General features: G+C 41.4%; 1 protein-coding gene across 1 annotated transcript in view; it reads left to right on the forward strand.

Annotated features, from left to right (window-relative positions):
- Positions 1-21,507, forward strand: part of LOC117297581 (midnolin-like) — a 29,710-nt gene extending 8,203 nt beyond the window's left edge. The window contains exons 3-7 of the mRNA XM_033780685.1: positions 116-172; positions 16,898-17,122; positions 17,547-17,799; positions 18,145-18,381; positions 18,993-21,507. Coding sequence (XP_033636576.1) covers positions 116-172; positions 16,898-17,122; positions 17,547-17,799; positions 18,145-18,381; positions 18,993-19,234 — 1,014 coding nt within the window. The 3' untranslated portion in view covers positions 19,235-21,507. The remainder of the gene's footprint in view (positions 1-115; positions 173-16,897; positions 17,123-17,546; positions 17,800-18,144; positions 18,382-18,992) is intronic.
- The last annotated feature ends 583 nt before the right edge of the window (positions 21,508-22,090 follow it).

The raw sequence follows: 22,090 nt of genomic DNA on the forward strand, positions 1-22,090 counted from the left end.
TAGACCTACTGTCTCCTTCCATGCTTTTGTTATAAGTTCTCGATTTGAATGTCACTAATTTAGGCCTAAGCCCGAGTAAAAGACTAACATAATTTGTTATGTGTTATCATTACAGTCACAAAGGCAAGACCAAACACTAATGCAAGCACTACAGAACCTGAGCGAGACGCAGGTAAGTTTCAAACCCTTTTCACACGACAGCAATATTTAGCAGGTCTCCCTTGCTTTATCATAGCAAATTGTGCACATTACTACAGGTTTCAGGTTTGCGGTAAAACACAATGAATGACACCTTCAGAGTTGAGGTGATTATGATATTAATTAGCGATGCTTTATACATAACCATGGTGTAACCACCCATGGGTTTAACCTTTTGAAAAACCCACATAAGTATGTGATGTGTAACAATGTGTTGGAAATTGGTTGAGATATTTCAGCTGAGTAGTAGTCGGATACGCTGTTGGTGTTTCAGGAATGTGTGCTTGTTTTTGAAAGGGCAAGGGCACCAAAGCATTTCCTCCTTGCTAAAGGGCACCATAATGAGGAAATTATACACTTCTACTGGAGCATTTCAAGGGCACCATGGGGCACGGAGGCAATCGCCTTCGTGTCTCCGTGAAGTATCAGGCCCTCTGTTTGTGTTTTATAGAGACTGTTGCTTGTTTTTCTTACTTCTGGGTACAGATAAAACCTGTTCTAGCAATTCCGCCTGTTTGGTGATCGAAACTAAGTTCACAGTCGAGTCCCATCCTGCGGATCAAGGACGGTCATGCCAAAAACGGCTCAATCCATTTGCAATAACTCTTTAGTTCAACTCTGTTTACCTTCTAAAAAAAGGGGTAATGGATGTACCACGTTAGAGCTGTCCGGTCGAGTTGTCTTGAGGTTGATGACGAGTTTACAACAAGTGAAAGTCTTGTGTTGGTTTCTTCAGCTGTTGGAGGGCCTTTGGGATATGTTTGATTAAAGATCGAGGATTTTGGAGGATTCATCGGTGAGGGTTTCTAATACATTGTACAATGTAAAATTTCATAGAGATACTGCTTACAAGTATCTAGGCACAACAACATAATGCTTACCACAATAAGATTACCAGATGAAATGCTATGTAACAATATGTAAAATCTGTTACTGACTCACTAGTATCCTCCTTATTTGCTTAACAGGAGCTTTTACTGCAGTATTTTCAACAGTTTGATCAGCTCAATGAAGTTGGAGCCTGATTTCATATCCACCCATATTAAGGAAGGCAGAGTGACCCATAACACACATAGGAACTCACTGATTAGAGCAAAGGCAATAGAAGCGAGGTGAACGGTCTGAGCTGGTATGCGTGTCATGGCGTGACCGAAATAATAATAATGCTCAAGTTAGTATTTGGGGGGAATGTTTCTGAAATGATATACCAAACGACCCCGCAGCTAAAGTTTTTCCACCATGGGTTTATTTTAAGGGGTCACTAACACGTTAAATAGAGGGGAGTCGGTTGTTGGATTAAGGGAGCAGTGTGACTTCGAATGCTGGCAGTTTCCTCTCTCGAATTCTACTTCTATTTTGGCTGACGAAGCGATGACTGAGGGGCTGTTATAACCGCGATGTGTAAACTCCCAACCGATGAATCCTTTTTTGAAAGGTTACCACGTGTTATAGTATGCGGTTGGGTTGGATCCAAAATGGAGGGTATATCCCAGGCGTTGTGACTAAGTTTTAAATCGGTTGGATCACCTGTGTTACCATTTTTTATTTAATTTTCCTCACCCACTTTCGGCCTCTATGCCCCATCCCTGGGGTCCCGTTGTGTTGCTTATTTAAACCCCTTATATGGAAACAACTTTAAATCGAATTTGTATGGTTCTGCTTTAGAGCTACATAAAAAAAACATTTTCAACCCACACATAAAGTGTTGTTAGTACAAAGTATGTCATCAACCAGGCAGACACACTGTGGTAGAGTTAACCTTTCCTCAAAACTGTATCAAATGGCATCATTAGGTAATATTTGTAGACCTAATCGTGCTTGAGTTGATACAGCTGCTAAGCAGTTAGCAAGTTTTACGCAGGGGACCAGTGAGGTTAGTGAGTGACCAGTCACAATGCGATGGTGACCCGTTTCTGCTTGGTTGTACGTTACGCCTGTAAGCTCTTAGCAGGTTCCGTGTAACGTAAACTTGTCCCAGATCTGTAAACTCATCCTCCGCCCTGCGTGTTTTAGTGACATTAATCCTTCATAATCATACGTTGCGTGGGTGTTGGATGGCCTTGAGTTTGTCATGATGCATGGTGCATTCATGGAAAAAGAGAGGGAAATTGTTGGCTGGATATAATTTTGTGAAATATAAACTGTTTGATAGTGTTTCGGTTGGTATTCTCTGCTTTCTCGTGTGTGTTTTTTTCTGGAGGAGGAGGTCATTGTATGATGATACGAAAGTCATTTGGTTGCTCGTGGCGATCTAGTAGATATTGTTAATGCATTCTCCAAGGTCAACTTGCTGTGTAATCCACATTTTCTTCTTAGTCAGGGCCACATTTTCTTCTTAGTCAAGGGCACCCTATAAGAAAATTGTACATTTCAACTCAGGAGCATTTCAAGGGCACTAAGGCACTGACCAGGGGTATATAGGGGAAGCAATCGCCCTTGTTGCATCCGTGAATCAGGCCTGCTTTGTAGGGCACGTGCGTGTATTATGTTTTACATACAGTTCGACACTTTTTTGTCGAGTAGAGATTAAGTGCTCATTCTTAACCAATAACAAACGTCTTGTGACGAAACCAGCCAATCAACAACCACCAATGAGGGGTCAACTTCACAAAGCACGCAACTTAAGCTACACGAAACCTACATGAGTGGTGCACAACAATCGATCTGAAGAAAAAAGATTAATTGTATGAATTTGGTAGAATAGAGAAAGGTCTGTTCTTTTGGTTGAAATTGTGTACTTTGTATTTCGTCAGAGATTCTGGGAACACTTATAATATATCACCATGGCAATGAAGTAATTGGACAATGTGATGTAACCAAAATGAGGAAACGCTATAATGGCATGTTGCCAACCACATTGCCTTTGTTCTACACTGGTTCGCCAATCTGGTCTATGAGTAAAGTGATTGAGCAAAAACTAGTTTCGGTTTTATAAAGGAATACGTTGCCTTGGATCGGTCGAGTTGGTCTTTGAAAAGCGTTTGCGTTTTTTATAAAATGCATATGGTTAGAAAGATGTTTTAAAAGTAGAATATAATGATCCACACACATTCGCCTCGAAATTACGTGGTTTTCCTTTTACTTTGCGAACTAACACGGTCGGCCATTTATCTGTTCTTAACCAAGGGGCGTATATTTTTTAGAAGATGGTTTGTGGTAATAACCCACATTCGTGACAATAAATAATAAACGGCAACAAAAACAGGAAACCAACACTTCATAAATAATGCAGTTTACTGGGAATGCACAATTTGACTGTTTACGTTCCCAGTTTGCACAATTGACAGAGAAAAAGGGTCTCACGGCACCCCCTTTCAGGACTTTGAACAAACAAATGATGTCATTATTTTTATAAAAGGCTTCTCCACAAGGAGTCTAGTGGGTACAGGTAACTTTAACGCCCCCTTGAAGATAACAAACTTCATAAAATTAAATAATGATGTAATGTGTCGAGTTGGGGCGGCAGTGAGGCTGGGCCGGTGACCGCCATCTTGAAAGAAAACACAAACCAATATAAACAGATGATGTATTTTGCTGTTTCTAGGGGAGAGGCGAGTGTAAACATGCGAACCCATTCTTACCTCATTCGAATAAAAATAAGTCAGAATTATTAACCTCGAATGGGGGACATTCAAAGCAATGTAGAACGCCCCCTGTGTACTGTAAAGAGAAACATAAACTTTAAGCAAATATATGATGTCATTGGTTTGGATAAGAAAACCCAGCAACCATGTTTGAAGTTGAAAATACTGCGTGGTAGTAGCAAGTAAACACACAAATCTTGTGTAGTGGGGGAAGTAAACACAAGACGTGGCGGCACCGATACCTCCGCCGTAAACTTGTTAATTTCGACGGTATAAAAAGGGGCAAGGTTACGGGTACATTGAGTCCTTTTCTTCCCGTAGTGACAAGACAGCATACCGGACCATGACCGGACACACGAGTCCAGGAACATAAAAGAACACACTGGCTGCCATAGAGATAAGAAAAAAAGTGCGACCCATCTATTGTGACGGGAATGGTTGTGATGTTTTGGTTTCGCGCACCTATTTTTGTTTGCATTGATAACCCACCTACGCGTACCCCCCGATCATCGCCTACGCAGAACCCGTAGCACAAAGAACAATCGTTTTGAACAAGGTCGCCTCCAGCCTGCGCCCTGGACCCACACACAGACTCAGGTAAAGTGGTGTCCAATTCAACACCGACGGGACAGTTGTATTTCTCTATTTTTTTGTGGGGTACAACATAATGAGGTCAATTCTTTTTAACAAAGACTCATCCACTGGTTGTGTGTGGCTGAGTTTACTTTGCCTTCAATTACGTATGCCTAATATTTATAGACATGACATCGTTGACGCTGGGCTGAGAGTCCGTCCAGGGTTTGTGTTATCTTTGCACTGGGTATAGGTATACATCTAAAGTCATTGACAATATTCCTAGACAAAATTCGACCATGGAGGTTCGACGAATTCTGGATAATGAAAATGTTGGCACAGCGGCACCCATAATGGAATTACAATCCACAGTAGAGCTGTGCATTGTTTGTCAAAGTATCACATTCCGTTACATCATGGTAAGAAGAGAGACAATACATGCACAGTCCTGCACCCCACAACGATACCAAATATATTAAAATCAGGTTGTGTTTAGTTGACCCCAAATTACACCCTTTTCCCACAACACTTGTTTGTGAACACTTGCCTCGCCTATACGTGGCCATTGGGCAAAACAAAGTTAACACCAAGCAAAATACATTGCAGGTTTCTATTTTCTGCCACTATTTGGCTCAACCATTCTCCAGTTATTCGTGTGTCGAAACGGTGTTCAACTTTCAGAATAAGTAGGCCTTTAAACCGCAGCGAACACACAGCTTATTTTAGGTTATAAAGAACATAGTGAGAACGCATTGTGTACATTTTCATCCAAGCAAAATGCCCAGAAACAAACAGAAACTATTTTTTTTTTAAATGCTCTCGCTATTCCAGTAGTATTTACACAAGTTGCTAGTGACCATTTAGGTGACATTTCACTTTAAACTGTTGAAAGACCATTCGTATTTATTTATGGAATATAAAGGAAGGAATCTTGCATATACAATCATCAGTCGACATTTTCAATACAATTTTCTGAGTCCCGAACCAGAAGTTTCGTTTTGGTTTTTTAAAGGGTACACAACAATGTGGAGTGGCAGTTATTGGAATATTGTGGTTTCGTTTTCATTGGAAACAAAACGGCGTATTGAATTAGACGATAATAAACTTTCGTTCAGTACCTGGGAAGTTTTTTTGTTGAACAATTATTACAAGTGGTCTTTCGATGACTGTTCAAAGTGGCGTGATTCAAAGTGGACAATTTCTTTCAAAATTTTGTTTGTGCTGGAGGGCTTGCTTTGTAGTAAAACTACGAATTATTTATTTCCTGATGGCACCGTGAATTTTCCAACTCTCGGCTGATCCGGCACGCTGTAGCATGTTGTGAAGAAACTGGTCAATACATCAATGGCCTATTGTCCGACGTGTTTATTATTTCACAGGGCGCAAACAACGCTGAAAAACATGACAATACACCAACCTTGCACATCCCTCGGTCGTGTATCCTTGCGATTAGCCTAATGTGAACTGTGCACCCCTCTAGTGGAAGAGAACCCAATGACGCTAGCACCCAAGACCCCGACCCCCCCCCCCCCCCCAACCTAAACCCTGCCGCGGATCGAAGCGCCAAGCCACGCTAACCCCTCGCCAACAACGCGTCCAATCTTGCATAAGCTGCAAGCGTCCCAACGCCAAGCCAAAAAACACGGCTGTATTATACACCAACACAAAAGTTCGGCCCAAAGTTTTCTGAACACCGGCGATTACAATTTGAATTGTCAATAAATTTGTAAGGATGGGGTGTTTCAAAGCTGTAGGCCTATAGCGTATATAGGTCGACTGGAGGTTAAACTTAAGAAAAGATTGGAAAATGGCTAACACACTGCTTCCACGTTTTACTATAGTACAATGTTAAATATAGATACTGCTGCCAAAAAGCATGGCCGGAGACCGGAGTCCCTAAATGCGAACCAAAGTACTTCCTTTTCATCCATGCATCCCTGTAACTATAATCATAGATGATATGGTTTACAAATTTGCATGCTCGGCTCTCAAAAATTTATTCGAGAAGCGAAATGTAAGCCTATACTTCTTGGTTACGTGGAGGAAGAAAAACAAACATGGTTTATACCACTACCACTATGGATACTGCTCCAATGTCTAGTCGAAATTGGTGTTCCAGCGTATTTTAACAACCACAAATTGGACTTCACTGACCTTTTACAAGAAAAATTATGTGATGGAGAACTGGTTCTTCCTGTTCGGTTTTGGAGTAGGATTTGAGGGCATAAGGTTTCCGGTTCCAGACTCCCGACAACCCTCAACCCAAACTAGGTTCCCAGGGTTGCTCCGTGCACAGAGAGGGAGACCAAAGCCACCCACTCAAAAATGGTCCTTTCCACTTAAGAACACTTCCAATGGATTAGTTCACAAGCAGAAGGGATGGAGAAAAAAATCAATGTTTTAGGAAGCACCAGATGTGTATTTGTTTTGGACCGTGTGTTTAGAGGGGGAAACTGACCATTTTGATTTTCCTTAGTGGTTGTTGGAACTTCACGCTGGCTCTCAGTGGGCGGTAAAGCTTGTGAGGGACCCGTAATTCATGCGTTGGATGACCTCCGTAAAAACAGCAAACTCACGCACCATTTACCCTCGCGAGCACAACTTATACATGTACCATACCAGCAACAGCCCCCAAATGGTGGCATTCGTCAAGCACATAAAAAACGAATTCAAGATACCGCCTCTGCCTGGGAATGAAGCTCGCTTACCCCGCCCCCATGTTGTGAAGGGATCCCTAACTTGCCAATGACAATGAAGCAATTAATTGGCAAGAGTAACTATAAAAATAAATAGTAATAGTAAACTTGCGGGTACAGCCATTGGTAAAATCTCTTTTGAAGGTGTGGTGGCTCTGAACAGAGCCGGTTTGGTCTCGACGTTTCGAACAGTATACTCTGCTCGTCTTCAGCAGGTACTGAGGAAGTTTTGGTACTGAGGAAGTTTTGGTACTGAGGAAGTTTGGTTGAAACACAGTGCGTGCCCAAACACTATGGTTGAATATTATGCGATTGTTAAAACTGCCGGTACAAAAACCTTCTACTAAACCACTCTATCGCTCAACACCGTGAAATTAAACCACTCCAGTTATATAATAATTCGACCCACACACATTTCGTGGAGGTAGAAATAGCTACCTCCATGCACATACGTAAGACACGCCCACCCTCAATTCCCAACAATAGATTTGAGTATTGTATTGTTTAAAACGTTGATTATTTTTCATGGCCATCTGCAGTCGGACGTTTAATGATCTTGATTTACTGGTGGATTAAAGCCCCACGACTTTTTTTCTCTTCTAATTATTGACTCAATGTTATTCAAGTGAAGATATGGAAGATCCTAACCAACCTAAAAAGGCACTGGACACCTTTGGTAGTAATGTCAAAGACTAGTTTTCTCACTTGGTGTATCCCAACATGTGCATAAAATAACAAATCTGTGAACATTTGGGCTCAATTATTATTGCAGGTCATCGTAGCAAGAAAAACACCCTTTCTCCACAAGTTTTTTGTTTTGTTAACGTTTTGCGTAAGACCAGGCAACAATGTAACTTGGACCACACGCAACCTTTTGCTTTGGTATTTGGGAGGTTACGTTGATGATGTTTTTTAGTCCAATTTCCACCCAAATTTGGTAACAATAACATTAATGTGATGACTATTATGCTACATGTGGAGTCGGTGCGACTGATCTATATTTAGACGATTACCAATTGTATGGGCACTGGGTCTGTATTGTAAAATACCCAAGCCTATTTTTTGTTGTCGAAAATCCTTTCACAACAACCTTCCAGGGTCTACTCTGACGTAAGGTCATAAACCGTCTGACGTATGAGAGGAGGCGGGCCATAAGAGAGAAACCCAGTCTGGCCCCGAAATCGTTAAGCCTTCCTAATACACGAGAGTCTGTGTGGTAGACCATGGTAGACACGCTGTGTGAACCTCATAACATGCATATTCATGATATGGTTCTACGTCATAGCGTGAGTGGCGTATGCACGGCTTCTCTAATGCACATACCGCGACAAGCTTGGTGAACCACTTCATGACGTCACTGCCCATAAAACTCCACGCTGTACGTTAATGTATGCAGCGTGCGTGGTGTAGTAGTCACCCTGTACACAATGGTAATCCAATGAATTGGCTCACTTGTGTTTATAAGCGATTTCGATGACGTTTTATCAAGCTAGTTGTTTTCTTGTTTATGCGTATAAAATAAGCTTGTTGATATTTTGTTTGATGTCAACTCATAGTGCTGACTTATTTTGGGGGTTATTTTTAGCATAATGACATTAGGTTGATGTCCGTTTTGATCGTTCATGACGACATATCCTAACCTTTTGGAGCATTTTGTTGTTGTTGTGACATACAAATCGCACGTGGTCTTTGAAGGTTTTACCTGTAACCATCATTACAAGGCGAGAAAAAAAACATTGAAACAAGTTTCGAAAAGGTCGGACTTTATCGTGGAACAAGCAATGACATTTAAGTGATCAATCTTAGACAATCTTTGAATAAAAATTTAACAATTTTGTGGCAAACCGAGTTAATGATTTTCATGCCGGCATGATGAAGCCAATAATAATTTAATTCAATCAAACCCAAACTATTTTATAACTCTTGTGGTTTATTATAATTGAATATAACTGAGATTTAAGTCTCAACTCAGCTCACTAATGATTAAAGATGTCGCTGATTTTGTTTAGCTCCATGGAAATGACATTGTCCGAATAACGTGGATAAAGCAAATCATATTCTGTCAACATTTTCTGTCCGCAGCAGACAAGGAATTAATTGATTTAGCCATGCGTGGGAATAATTTCTATTTGCAAAGAGACAAAACCTGTTTCGTTGATTTAATCACAGTAGGCGACCGGGGCTAGGGACGAGTATATTTGGCGATGCGTTTGTTGTTTTTCCAGAGCCGTCTGACAACAACCCCTTGGGTTCGACGTTGCAAGGAGGCGCTACTACCCTATCCCCGGCAAACAAACCCACTTTAGAACCGCGTGGGAGTCAAAATTAAACGGTTAAGTGGGGGAAGGTTTTGCTGTGCCGTTTTTTTTCCTTTTTTTTCGGAGAGAAGAACACACCGTGGTTCCCCCTGGGTACGCGGTGGACTTCCGACTGCCCCCCCCCCCCAATAATTCCCCCATCTTCGCAGAAATCTCGATATTAAAACAAGAGCTCCTTCACACCGGCGCTCTAAAAGGTCAGAGTTCATGACCATGACCGTTGGGCAGCAACAACCATAGAGACGCGAATGACGCACATTGGCAGTCTGTAGCCCGTGGTCCTAGCAACAAGGCGGGCGGTGAGTTCTTTTGTAGTTTGGCATTTCAGCTTCGTTTGGTTGGGCTGCATATTGCCAACGGAGGCAGATAGAAAGCAAGCAAGGTGTGCAAGGGGGGAAGGGATGTGCTTGTATACCCCTCTGGCTGAAATGGAGTTTTGTTGATAAATCCTTCTACACTTTCTTGTTGGGGTGATTGTGTCTTTTAAAGGGCCCTGTCAGGTGAATTTGCACCAGGGTGTGGGTTACTCTTCGGTGCCCCTAAGAGATTTTACAGAAGGTTTCTGACCCATCGTATCCTTTTGAAGTTCAGATGGTCACGAACTCGCAGTGGGCTATTTTGCACCTTGCACTGAACACATCCCCGCCCCCTCCCACCCTAAAGGCTCTTATATGGTGGTGATTTAATCCACCCCGGATACAAGAGACTATACTTCACTTCCTCTCAACCCATTGTTAAGTGTATTTAAATTTAACCAAAATGTTCCCAGAAACTTCGGTAAATCCAACCAAAAGGTTGCCCTAAATTCCCCAGGGTGACCCTTTATAGTTCAGTTTGTGTAGGGTGGGGAAATGCTAATGTGTGAACCAGGGTTTCGGCTGTGTTTGGATACTGAATAGCATATAAAAGTCAGGTTGATTTTTTTTTAAAAGCATGTCCAAATACTATATCAACATTATCGTGACAGTTGTCGGCATTCAGATTATGGCTCTAGAGATAAGCTTTGCCAGTAGTGAGACAGTATCTTCAGAAATGTTGGAAACCCGAACCGGCCACTGGAATTCTGAATGATTTTGTTTCGAAAGGTCATCTTTAATCTGAAGGAGAAGACAAAATGTCTTGCCTTGAGCGCTTAACATGGAGAGGGCGGGCGAGTGTGGGCAATGGTGTCTTTCTTTTTCGTCATCTTCCGGTGGCTTTACTATTCGTTGATGATGTATGCAGCCAGTAGCACTAGCAGAGGATGCTACGTCTTTTTGGCGCGCGCGGGAAAAATAGGGACATTAGTATAAAGAGTTAGAAAATGGCGGGAAGCGAGAATCTGTGAATGGAATTCTTCGCCCGTGTCTCCTGGGGGTGTGTAGGCGGTGTTCACAACAGATATTAAACAAGCTCCTTTATTTACAAAAGCTCCTCCACTTTGCAAGTAGCGAGTAATACAGATCAGGCGGTCCGTAACCGACTCATGCGCACAGCTCACCTTTTGGCCATGATCGCACAGTGTTTGTAATCTCCGGACGTGATGAATGAAGAGGCCAAAATCAAAACAACTTCTAAGAAGTTTATCAATGGGGAAAACTGTCCGACAGTGCGTGAATAAAATGATAAAGCATTCCCATGTGGGATGAATCCATTTCATCTCTGAAACACTTGTGTATGTATTTATTCCTTGTAAACAGAGGAATTTCCCAGGAAGCGGTTTCCTCCGGCCGCCCGGACTGTCTTAATGAGACTTTCCTCGGCATAAACAATCTCGCCACACCGCGCACCGTGACAAGTCTCGATCAATTTTAAATACGACCTTTTTTTCTCGACAAGTCACCGTTTCCGCAAAGCGCGGGATAATTCATTTTTCGCCGAAATGGGAAACGGATTTCCTCCTCCGGCGTAAATATTACTGTCCCGGTGTTTCAGTGAACGCAGCGGGAAGTAAACATCACTGTCCCACAAGTTTGCATTTTTTGTCTTCAAGGTGATGACAACAACCAAAAGTTCACCAGTAAATCTTTTTAGACGTGAGGAAGTTACTTCTTTTTAATTACATGTTGGTGCGGATCAAATAGAAGGTAGACTTGAAGCAGTCGTTTCTCCTCGCATTCATGTGGTTACATGTATAACTTTGAATAACCACATGAATGCGAGGAGAAACGACTGCTTCAAGTCTACCTTCTTTTTGATCCGCACCAACATGTAATTAAAACGAAGTATCCCATTAGATCATTAGCGCACGGGCTTGAACCTGCATTCGTGATAGGCCGTGCCTGAATAAGAGGCTACAGTTACGGCTATAGCTAGATTTCCGCTACGTTGCATCTGTTGAGCATGTGCAAATTACAGAGAACAATCGATTTTACCTGGTAAGTCTGCTGCCACCAAGCGTCCCAAAAGTCTCCAATTTGGATACGGTCATAGTGGATGTAAAGTTTAACCCATATTTTTCTACATTTCAAATGCAATATGCTGCAACAGTTAGATAACAAAAAGGCGCGAAGATTGTTTGAGTCACTGTGCCTATTTCAAATCCGTGCCTCGCACCATGCCACTACAGTGCCATTTTTATCAAAGTCATCGATACCCGACGTATCCGCGGTTGACTTGGTTTAGGTCGATAGAGGGGGTAGCGTGTATGGCAATGTCCTGTTTGACGTCATCGAATGGTATCTCAGACGCTCCTGATATAGGTCGAAGGTCAGTAAGACCCTTGAAATTCCAAGCAAGCACGCGAACATTTCTTAATAGATTGATTTTTGTCTCCGTCTCGCTATCTTGATGATGTATTTCCAAGATTTTGTCAAGTTTTAATCGAACTAATGCAGGTGGAGAGACGAGGTTTATGTTTTACAAGTAATCATAATCTGAAATTTAGGGTCACATGGAGGCCATTATTGACATTATTTCGCATGGGTAGACTTTCAAAGGTCGTTCATCCTTATTGAGGTTGGCATGGTGCCTTCCCCTTTAATTGTGTAAGTCGTATAGTACACTGATGGAAAGTATCCGAATTTGATATGTGTATTTGCTTTGCGTGGTGTACGTTGGTATGGTTGGTACACTTACACATGGACTGGTGCTAGTCTATTTTTTACGCTTCAGTTTGGATTCGTGCATCCGATGGATAACGAAGAAAATACATCAACTGAGATTTATTTTGTCTGAACCGGATTTAGACAGACACTGTTTCGTAAATTTCGACCCGGCCAATGACAACTGTTTAATAGAGAGTTGGAACGCCCAAACCTCGTCCCCAATCGTTAAAACCAACCCTCGCACCCATCACTCATAACTGCTCCTCTTTACTCTGATGATCAGGCTGACCGTGACGTCATTCCACCAAGAATTCATTGATGCGAACTAGAAGAGAGGATGCAAATCGCATCATCCCCTCATGGGCTCATCATCCTCGTTGCGCCTTGTGATAATGCATTCCATATCTTCCTCCCCCCCCCCCCCTTCTTGGCGATGAGGAGATGGTTGGCATGCGTTCTGAGAAATGCTGGCCGTCCTTTCACGCCTCCGTGTCAGGTAAATGAACCGCTGTCATAAACACCAAGACCTTAAAATGACGACATGGGAGATGCTACGAGTACATGTAGATGGGTGAATGGGGTCACGTTGGGAGAAGCTTATAGTGGAGGGTGTGCTTAAGATAGGAGTTGAGGGGTTCAAGAGTTTCTAGTGGGTGTTCACGCGTAGCTTCGCGGTTTTGCATGAAAACAAAATGTTATGCGAACTACACTTTGATTAATGGTGTTACTAGTATCCAGTTTAAGGTCCGTTTTCAAGAGATGGCAAATGTGTTTCATATCGTATAGAGAATCGTTGTGGTGTTGCCCCGACCTAATGAAGACAACATAATGTTGTGCGAATGAGAACAACACTTTGTGTACATTTGGTTTATTGGTGGTGATTAACCGGTTACTAGTTCCGTTTCAAGAGCTGTCAGTGATTTCCACAGGTAGATAATCTTTAGCGGTTTTGACCCATCTATGGTTGACCCATCTATGGTTAACTCAAAATGAAAACAAAAGTTTATTGGTGGTGAGTAAACCGGTACTATAGTTCCGTTTCCCTCTCCACCCGATAACATTGTGTTCGGTGACAATAGCTTAGTAACTCCATACGAATCCACCGTCTATTTCTGATTTGAAGGCCCATGAAGGGGTTTGCCCTACGGGGTTGACGAACTTTCTTTGGGTAAACGGTGACTTGTTTGTTTTGGGGGTGAGGTTGAGTCACGAGGATGGCGGGTCGCCCAGCGGTCACACCGTTTGCACTGCTTCTGTAGCAACCCAAGCTGGCTCCCCCTGGTAGAGCTTTCGGTCGGGGGTTAACTCTGCTGAAGCAACGAATGTACGCACACCAGGCCTGTTGTTTTTGAAAGGGGCAAAGGAACAATGGCATTTTCTCAATGGTAAAGGCATTGTACAATGGCACCCTATGAGGAAATTGTAAGTTTCTGCTGAAGCATTTCAAGGGCACCAAGGCAATGGCCAGGGGGCATGGAGGCAATCGCCCCGTTGCCTTCGTGAAGATATCAGGCCCGCACGTAGACAATACTTTACCATCATTGTTCACAAAGTTCATTTTGAGAATTTATTTATTAATGGCGACGTATTGACAGAGTAGTTGATGTGTGTTCCTTCTATAGTTTTTACTGAAGATTTTGATACTTTGTTTCAGTACTAAACCCTCGCCATCATCACTTAATTTACTGTTAAGAACAATAAATTTTAACAGATTATTTGGAGCGTGTAATATTTTTTTGAACGGTTTGAAATTCCCCAGCTGTTGGGAGATCTAGGTAGATTTGAGTTTTTTTCTCCGTCGTCCCCCTGGCTAGCATACCAGCGTACTGATATAGAGATTCACCACACATGGTGAAAAGGTCACCAGTGACGTAGAACCGAATCCGACAACTTGCCGTGCTCGCAAAATATGTATTAACAAAATGATGGGGCAAGGATGTTTTCCTTTATATTAATATGGGTCGTGATCATAGCTTCCTAAAGGATTCCATGCTAGCATGGTGAACTTGGAAGTATGGCTTTTGTTGTGTGTCGACGACGGTGCATTGACATTATGGAGCTAGCTATGTGTTGATATTTAGTCAGCTGGATTAGGGTGCATTTTTGATCAGCACTTTTTTTTTTTTACGTTGACAACGAACCTTGACATTTCAGGCGAAGTGCTAATAAAAATGGGTGGGTATCTGTGTACGCCCCGTGATGAGTGAATGCTATTGCATCGTATGATGGTTTGAAATAAAAAGGAAATCGAAAAAGGGATCAGCTTGGGGCTTGAATCGCTTTATCTGAAGTCGATTTTGAAACCTTTGCTGGGGGGCCAAAAGGGCGTAGACCGACCTCAACCCTGCGTTGAGGATGCCGATACAATTGGCTTCGTTTCCTCGGCATGGTTGTGCTCGGTGTCTCCCTTCGATGTGTCTGGTTCTTAGTGGGTTTTGGAGGAGAACCGGCTGGTCTTACTCCCTGGGAAATAAAAATGTAATGAAATAGACTACAATAAAACAAAAATAATGTTTCATTAATTTAGACTTTACTCCAACTTTGATTATAACGTTGTCCTCTATGTTGACAATAAATTGCTATAAAAAACTTCAAAAAGTGAACTTTTGTTAAACTTTCATTTGTCCCGTTCATCTCAATTGCCTCTATCCGTCACAACTAGCCTATTTCAAAAGTGTTAACATGCCTACCCCCCCCCCCCTGTATCCAACAGTTCCAAAGTCCCAACACTCTCTTGGTTTCTTATGAGATTAGTGTGTGTTTTAATGAAATACTTTGTATTATTTACATGTCCTAATTGTTTGACTTTGAAACGGACAGTTGATCTTTAGCCCTTATAAATCTGCACGGACGCCCTCTATTGAGATGCGCTTATTGAGATGTCATATTCAAAAGCGCGCGAAAATAAAAATAAAAAACTACACACGCCGCCTTCAAAAGGCGGGAAAACAATCTGGCTTCATTATTAAACATGGCCAATCGAAACGACACCCTGAAAATATATGTCAACGCCTCTAGTGTGAAATCCAAATTGTTTAGCCTTTTCCCAAATGTCAGGCCGTAAGCCGAAGCTCTTTGCATCGAGTGTGTTTTAAGAGCCGTGTTTCCAAAGAGCCCGTGTTTCGAACATTGCCAAATATGGTCATATGTGCTGACGACATACAGGCTGTATCAGGGCCATTGGGGGGAGAGTCGAGCGGGAGAAGGGAAGATAATGCATGTACACAAACCGTACACTGTCCGGTTGCATGTACAATACACTAAATAAAAGATATGAGCAGGAGCATTTTAATCATGTTTCACTTACGTGACTGGTTGGTACGAACCCGCTATCGCAGTTAACCTTTTGTGACATTTAAGGCTAGCTGTGCGTGGAGATGAAGCGATCTGATATTTATATTCTCGCTGTACCAGGTCTTTTCTGGAGCATCTCTATGAGTTAATGAGTTATAGGCCTGTGTGTTGTGCAGCTTTAAAATAAATGTCATACTCAAAATGTAATCATTCAAAATTTGTGTCGGTATGTTTGTTATTTCGTGGGGAGAAAATTAGACGTGGGGCCGTGGCTGTAATTTGTACGAGTCAATTACAGGTTATTTAATTGATCAACAACTAGTTTTGCCTTTGCGAATGGGTGGATATAGGTTTGACCTGATGTTAGTGACAGCGTCTCGTGACTTAAATTTCAGTAGGCCGAAAAGAAACAAATAAAGACCCAGTATTTACTTTAAATTATAACTTCTTTAAAGAGGTTCTTACTATACGTTGTCCATGGCAGTTAATCTGGTTATATTATTGCATTTGTGGATACAAACTTTTTGTTTAATGTCTTTGTGGTATCTTTTAAAATTCATTTTTCAAATCTTTTTTGAAATTCCTAGATATAAATCAAAGCCGCGATTGATGCAGTAGTTATACGTTGGGTCTTACTTAGGAGCACAATGTTCTTTGTAGAACCACCATGTTTTTTTGGTGGTAGGGTAGAACCACCAGTTTTCATGGAGAACTATCGGGCTCTTGTAGAACTACAAGGCTCTTTGTAGATCTGGTTCTTTGTAGAACTACCTACCAGATTTTGTGTAAAGCCACCAGATTCTTTGTAGAACCACCAGTTAATTTTGTGGTAGAACCACCGGTGTTCACGGAGAATTATCAGGCTCTTTGTAGAACTACAAGGATCTTCGTAGAACTACCTGGTTCTTTGTAGAGCTGCCTACCCGATTTTGTGTAGAACCACCAGATTCTTTGTAGAACCACCACAACTCCTTCTCTGGAGATATTATGTATAGTGTTACCGCAAACCTTAGTTATTGGATTTCTACTAATAATATGGACAAGCTTGTCCGTTACTTTCATTTTTGTTTTCCAGTCTCTTTTAATCTTAAAGATGCAATCTGCATCTGTTAAAGATTTTCACTCACAAGAAAAGAGTTTGAAATTACAGTTCTAAGATGTAGTTCTAAACAAAAAAATTCCTTTCTTTGATTGTTCCCAACTCACAGGTGGACAACTTTCTCAATGGCAAGCAACCCCTGACCCTTGCCCTACGCCTCGGGAGTCACATGGTATTCGTTCAGCTTCAATTGGCTGGTAACCCAGGTCAGCACAGCTTCCTGAACTGCCACAAGGCAGCCACGCCCAACCGACCCAAGCCGGTTGTCAATCACCATCAAGCCACGCCCGCTGCGTCCATGTGTACATCACCGCCTGTTAAAGACGAATTACCGGTAAGGGTTTATCTTTTAATAAACTCTCTTTCAACAGAAGGTACACTTTTTTTGTAGATTTGTTCTTTATGCAAGTCAACTTGTGTTGATGTTAGTCACAATTTTTGATGTGCAAACAAGCAAAAACATAAGACAAAAATATTACTTCTTTCGTGGAGGTATCCATATAGGGTACTTTGAGGATGCTAGGTGCTGGCTAGGTGGTAGTAGACTTACCAGGTAAATTCATGTTTCTTAGTATGGGCGCGTGCTCAGAACAACTGGAACAATGGAGATTTACCTGGTTAGTCTGCTGCCACCTAGTGTCAAAGTCTCTCATTGTTGCTATTATTATTATCAAACTGGACATTTACACAATTCTATTAGTGTGAACACTCCCCGATTTCAATTGTACTCAAAATCTTCTTCCTCTTCATTCCAACAGCCATGCCCACAGTCACAATGCCCCCTCCACGGCAAGACAGCTTGTGTAGCGCCCTCACTGGCCAGCAGGCCGCAACAGCAGTACCCGAGTAATATACCACCACCCCCGACGTCACCCTGCGGTCATGCCAGGTCGTCATCTGCATCAACATCATCATCATCATCATCATCATCAGCTTCTTGGCCGAGGACTGGAGCCTGCATTGATAGCGTACAACAACATTCACCAGGGGTGTTCTCCGGAACTTTTTCAGGTAAGGAGTGGTTTTCGACTTTATTTTTCACAATAAACCATAATATACAAAGTTAGTGCTGTTAAACCGCTGTGTAGTTTAGTTGGACAGCTCTCTTGCTAATTCCCCCACAAACTCTTTGCCACTTGTCCCATTGTTTCACCTTTTAGTCAACCAAACATCTACCACCGTTCACCAACAATTTGTTATACATTTTGAAACTTTTAAACAGCTGTACAGTCTAGCTGAACGGCACTTCCGAACCTCCAACAAAATTTTCGCCACAGTTCTACCACTCTTTGACCTTTAAGTAAATCAAACCTGTACCTCAGTTTGACCATTTTTTGTACCTTTGGTGGCTTTCAGGTATTCTGAGTGCAGCTGTTCAGGATGGCCAGGGCAGACCGAAGAAAGACATCAGTACCATCGCCCACATCCTGGGGGACCTCCTACATGCTGCACCCCTCTACCGGCAACACGTCAACCAGCAGAAGAGACGAGCGGCTTGTACCCAGCCTCACACTGCTCCAAGAACAACACTACACAATGCTGCCGCGGCCACTCCTACGAGTAGTGTACCGGCTAGACCACAGACACCTCCAGGTAGGTTGAAATCTCTAGACAGTTTAAAAGTAGGGCACTCAGAAAGAGGTCATGTCACACGAGACAACAGGCAACCAGTTCCAGGCAATCACAAAGAAGACAATCCATTCTCATTTGCATGTTCACATATATTATTCTTGAAAATTGTGAGACATTGTTTGAAAAATTGACTTATGTGCTAGGCATGCACTGCAGTTGGTTACCTCAACCTGTAAAGGTTGCCTCTTGTGAGATGGACCTATAATGAGTGATTAGCCTTTTTTGTGAGACTCTTTAATAGGAGTGCACTGGTTGGTTTGGGTGTAAAGAAAGGTTTATCCAAACCTAATGGTGTAACTAGGGTTAAGTGTCCACCATTATTTAAGAATGACTTAATCTGCCATTTTCTATCTTTGCGTCTCAGTCGTTAACCATTCCTTTCATTTGGAAGGTACTCACTAACTTGCTATCTTTTGGTCTGTTTTCCAAAAGTGACTATGATTGTTATACTTTTTGGTTTTTTAAATGGAGTTGGCAGACCCTCTTTCGCATTTATACGAGACATTCAAAAGCAGTCATGTGTTTGGACTTATAACTCATTGTTTGTTTGTTTATTTGCATTTTTTTAACAGAAAAGAAGCAGTTCATTATGCAGGAGAACAATCACACACGCAGCAAGATGGCGCATCTACAGGAGAAGCTGCGAGAGAGACATGCACGGCGTCAAGCCCGGCGCATGACGCGAGGCCCGTACCAGGCCCACCAAAACTGCCATAAACACGCCATGTTCGTCGAGAAGGGCGAGAACAGCAAGGAGAGGGCCATCTCCGAGAACTGCTACCCGGCCCTCAAGCAGGACTACCTAGCTGTATGAAAGTCTCAGCATCTGCCTCGATATACCACGGGCAGGACACCTGAAGTTTATGGCAATAACTGGCTGTGATGCTGGGACCAAACAAAATTGACGTATAATTTGGAGTTCCCAAGATGAAGAGTGGGGGAAACTTCGATGGAGAGTATTGCGTTGTCTTAGCGGGGAAAAACAAAAGACAACGAATCAGGCTTCGGACTTATGTACAATAGACTGTGCTTGCACAGAGTGGTGGCGAGCGAGGACTGCCGAAGCACTGTGTGATGGTAGCTATAGGCATTGGAATGTTGGTTATAACAGCACTCTCAAATCCAGTGTAACCGCTGCAGGTATTGTGGAAAGTGGACTTTACTTAGAATGAGACTCTTGTGTGGTACAGTATTGTTAGCGTTTTAAATTAAAGTGACACGGCTAGGGCTGTTGTCTTACTTAATTGCATGGGATCAAGGGATACTGCTTGTACAATCCGGCATGAAAAGATCAGGGTAGAAAGAGAAAGAACTGAAGGTTCGCTTGATGTAATTATTAAAGAAATTATTCAAGTTAAATAATGCAATTAATTTTTTTGATCTTTCATCATTAGACTGTCACCGAACTGGTTCGCTTGTGACATAGGGACATCTATTTCTAACTTCGTATTATTTAAGTAAACAAAACAGGTTATTTTGTAATATATCTGATGTAAAGGCAAACAGTGATTATGTATCAACCAGCCTACATATCGGTGTGTATAGTAATTCAACTTTTTGTATTTGGTGAGATAAACTAATGTAGGCATGTGTTTTGTTAGTCGGTAGACTATTGTTAGTAACTGTTCTTGGGGTACATTCTGTCTAAAAGTCTGGTTACCGCCTTTCTCCTCACACACAAACCAATACAAATGGCATGACTGTAGAACGTACCATACTATTTTTCATTTGCAGGTTCATACTTTGACCTTTCGTTAGTTTACTGGCGGTTGTATAATTTTTTTGTTTTGACTCACATTTTAATCAGGAGTTTAGGTTCTGTAATGGTTTAATTCTTGGCACTCGTTTAGAGACTTTTGTTTTGTTATTTCACTTGTGTGTGGATTTAAGCAGTATTAATTGCACAAATATTATAAGTCGATTATTGCAGATAAGTTTACTTTTTTCTTCTCTTTTAAAGATTATTGATAATTTTTATACGATAAAGGATCAATCGGTTTCTGATCGATTCCACGATATCGTCAATTGATTAAGATACCATTATTCTGATAATTGATAATAATTTTATACATTTCCAAAAATTCCGAAGCTGTGGTGGACATAAATCGGAGAAATGTCGCCGCCTCTTAGACTCGAGAGAGAACTAACCAAATCACCTCTGGATGGGGTTGAGTAAAAAGTAGTAATGTAAGTATTTTTAGCCCTAGGCTAGGCCGGTGTCAACACCCATTTAGCCCTAGGCTAGGCCGGTGTCAACACCCATTTGACCTTAGATTAGACAGAGTGACCCCGGCTGCGGCTGATGCGAGTTATAAACTGTTTTTGTACGCAATTTTTGCAGCCGTGGTGGGTGAACTTCTTATCGTATAAAAAAACAAAGTGGTGAACTTGGCGTTATACTTGCGTGAGAAATTGTGAGAATTTGTGTGAATTGATGACCGAAACCGAGAGTTCGGATAAACGATTCTTCCAGTACAAATTGTGATATTTGTATATTATTAATATTATTGTTATTATTACATACTCGATCTAAAAAAGGCGCATTTGAAAGCCTATAATTAACATCGCGTTGCCTATACTATTGCAATGAAAACAAAGTGTGAAGACACTTTTTTTATTTCTAAGTATACAGTTGACTTGCCTCGCTTTATTGTTGCTATGACGACAATCTCTCAGCCAATCAAAAACAATGAACAATACATCGTCTTTACAATGAAGAAAACACAACTTTACAAAAGACCCTGATTTTCGTTTAAATTGACAGGGAATTTATGTTTATGTTCAGTTTAAGGGGTTGATGACGTCATGTGTGACGTAATTATAGACGATGTTTATTCATTATTTTGATTGGGCGAGAAGGCGAGACAAACCTATATTTTCACTACAAGATTATTATTCGTTCTTTGATTACGACATTTAAGTTTGTCATATCTCAAATTATGACTAGCATAAGAGTTAAACACCGCCCTCAACGTTTAATTGAGGTCAGTCTACCAATGTCTGTGTATATATTGTTTTGGGAGCCGTTATAGAAAGGGAAAGACAAAGTAAATGTCGAAATAATAAAGAAAAGCGGGACTAACTTTACAAACATTGCAAAGCTTTGTTATTATTGTTTCTAGTTGTTTAACATTACGCGTTGTGTTGTTCCCCTCAACAGAGTAAGAAAATCTTACAATTATTAATTTCATTGGGAAAGGATTTATTAAAAGAATTGACTTTTTACTTAAAGATACAAATAATCCTTAGTTAAAGTATCATCGTACTCGATAAAATGCTTTGTGGCCGGCCGAGCGGGCGCATTGCTTTTCCAATCAATCGTTTTTAAAGTTTGTTTTAGTTCATTGTTTTCTGCTTTAAAAGTATACAACTTCCAAACAGTCATTCTGCAGCATATAAACCAACATCAGCACAAACTCTTTCATCAACATCAGTTTTTGAAGTGACTACAGTTCTCCTAAAGATGAATGGTGTAAATTTGAACGTCGTCTGTTTTCGATAACCAAGACATCTTGAGTGTGTATTTACTGTAATGCTCATTGTATATTGCTCAAAATACATATTTTGTTTTACTGACAAATTAAAGACAGTGGACACTATTGGTAATTCTCAAAGACTAGCCTTCACAGTTGGTGTATCTCAACAAATGCATAAAATAACAAACCTGTGA

Source organism: Asterias rubens, chromosome 12, assembly GCF_902459465.1.
Source record: "Asterias rubens chromosome 12, eAstRub1.3, whole genome shotgun sequence".
Classification (NCBI taxonomy): domain Eukaryota; kingdom Metazoa; phylum Echinodermata; class Asteroidea; order Forcipulatida; family Asteriidae; genus Asterias; species Asterias rubens.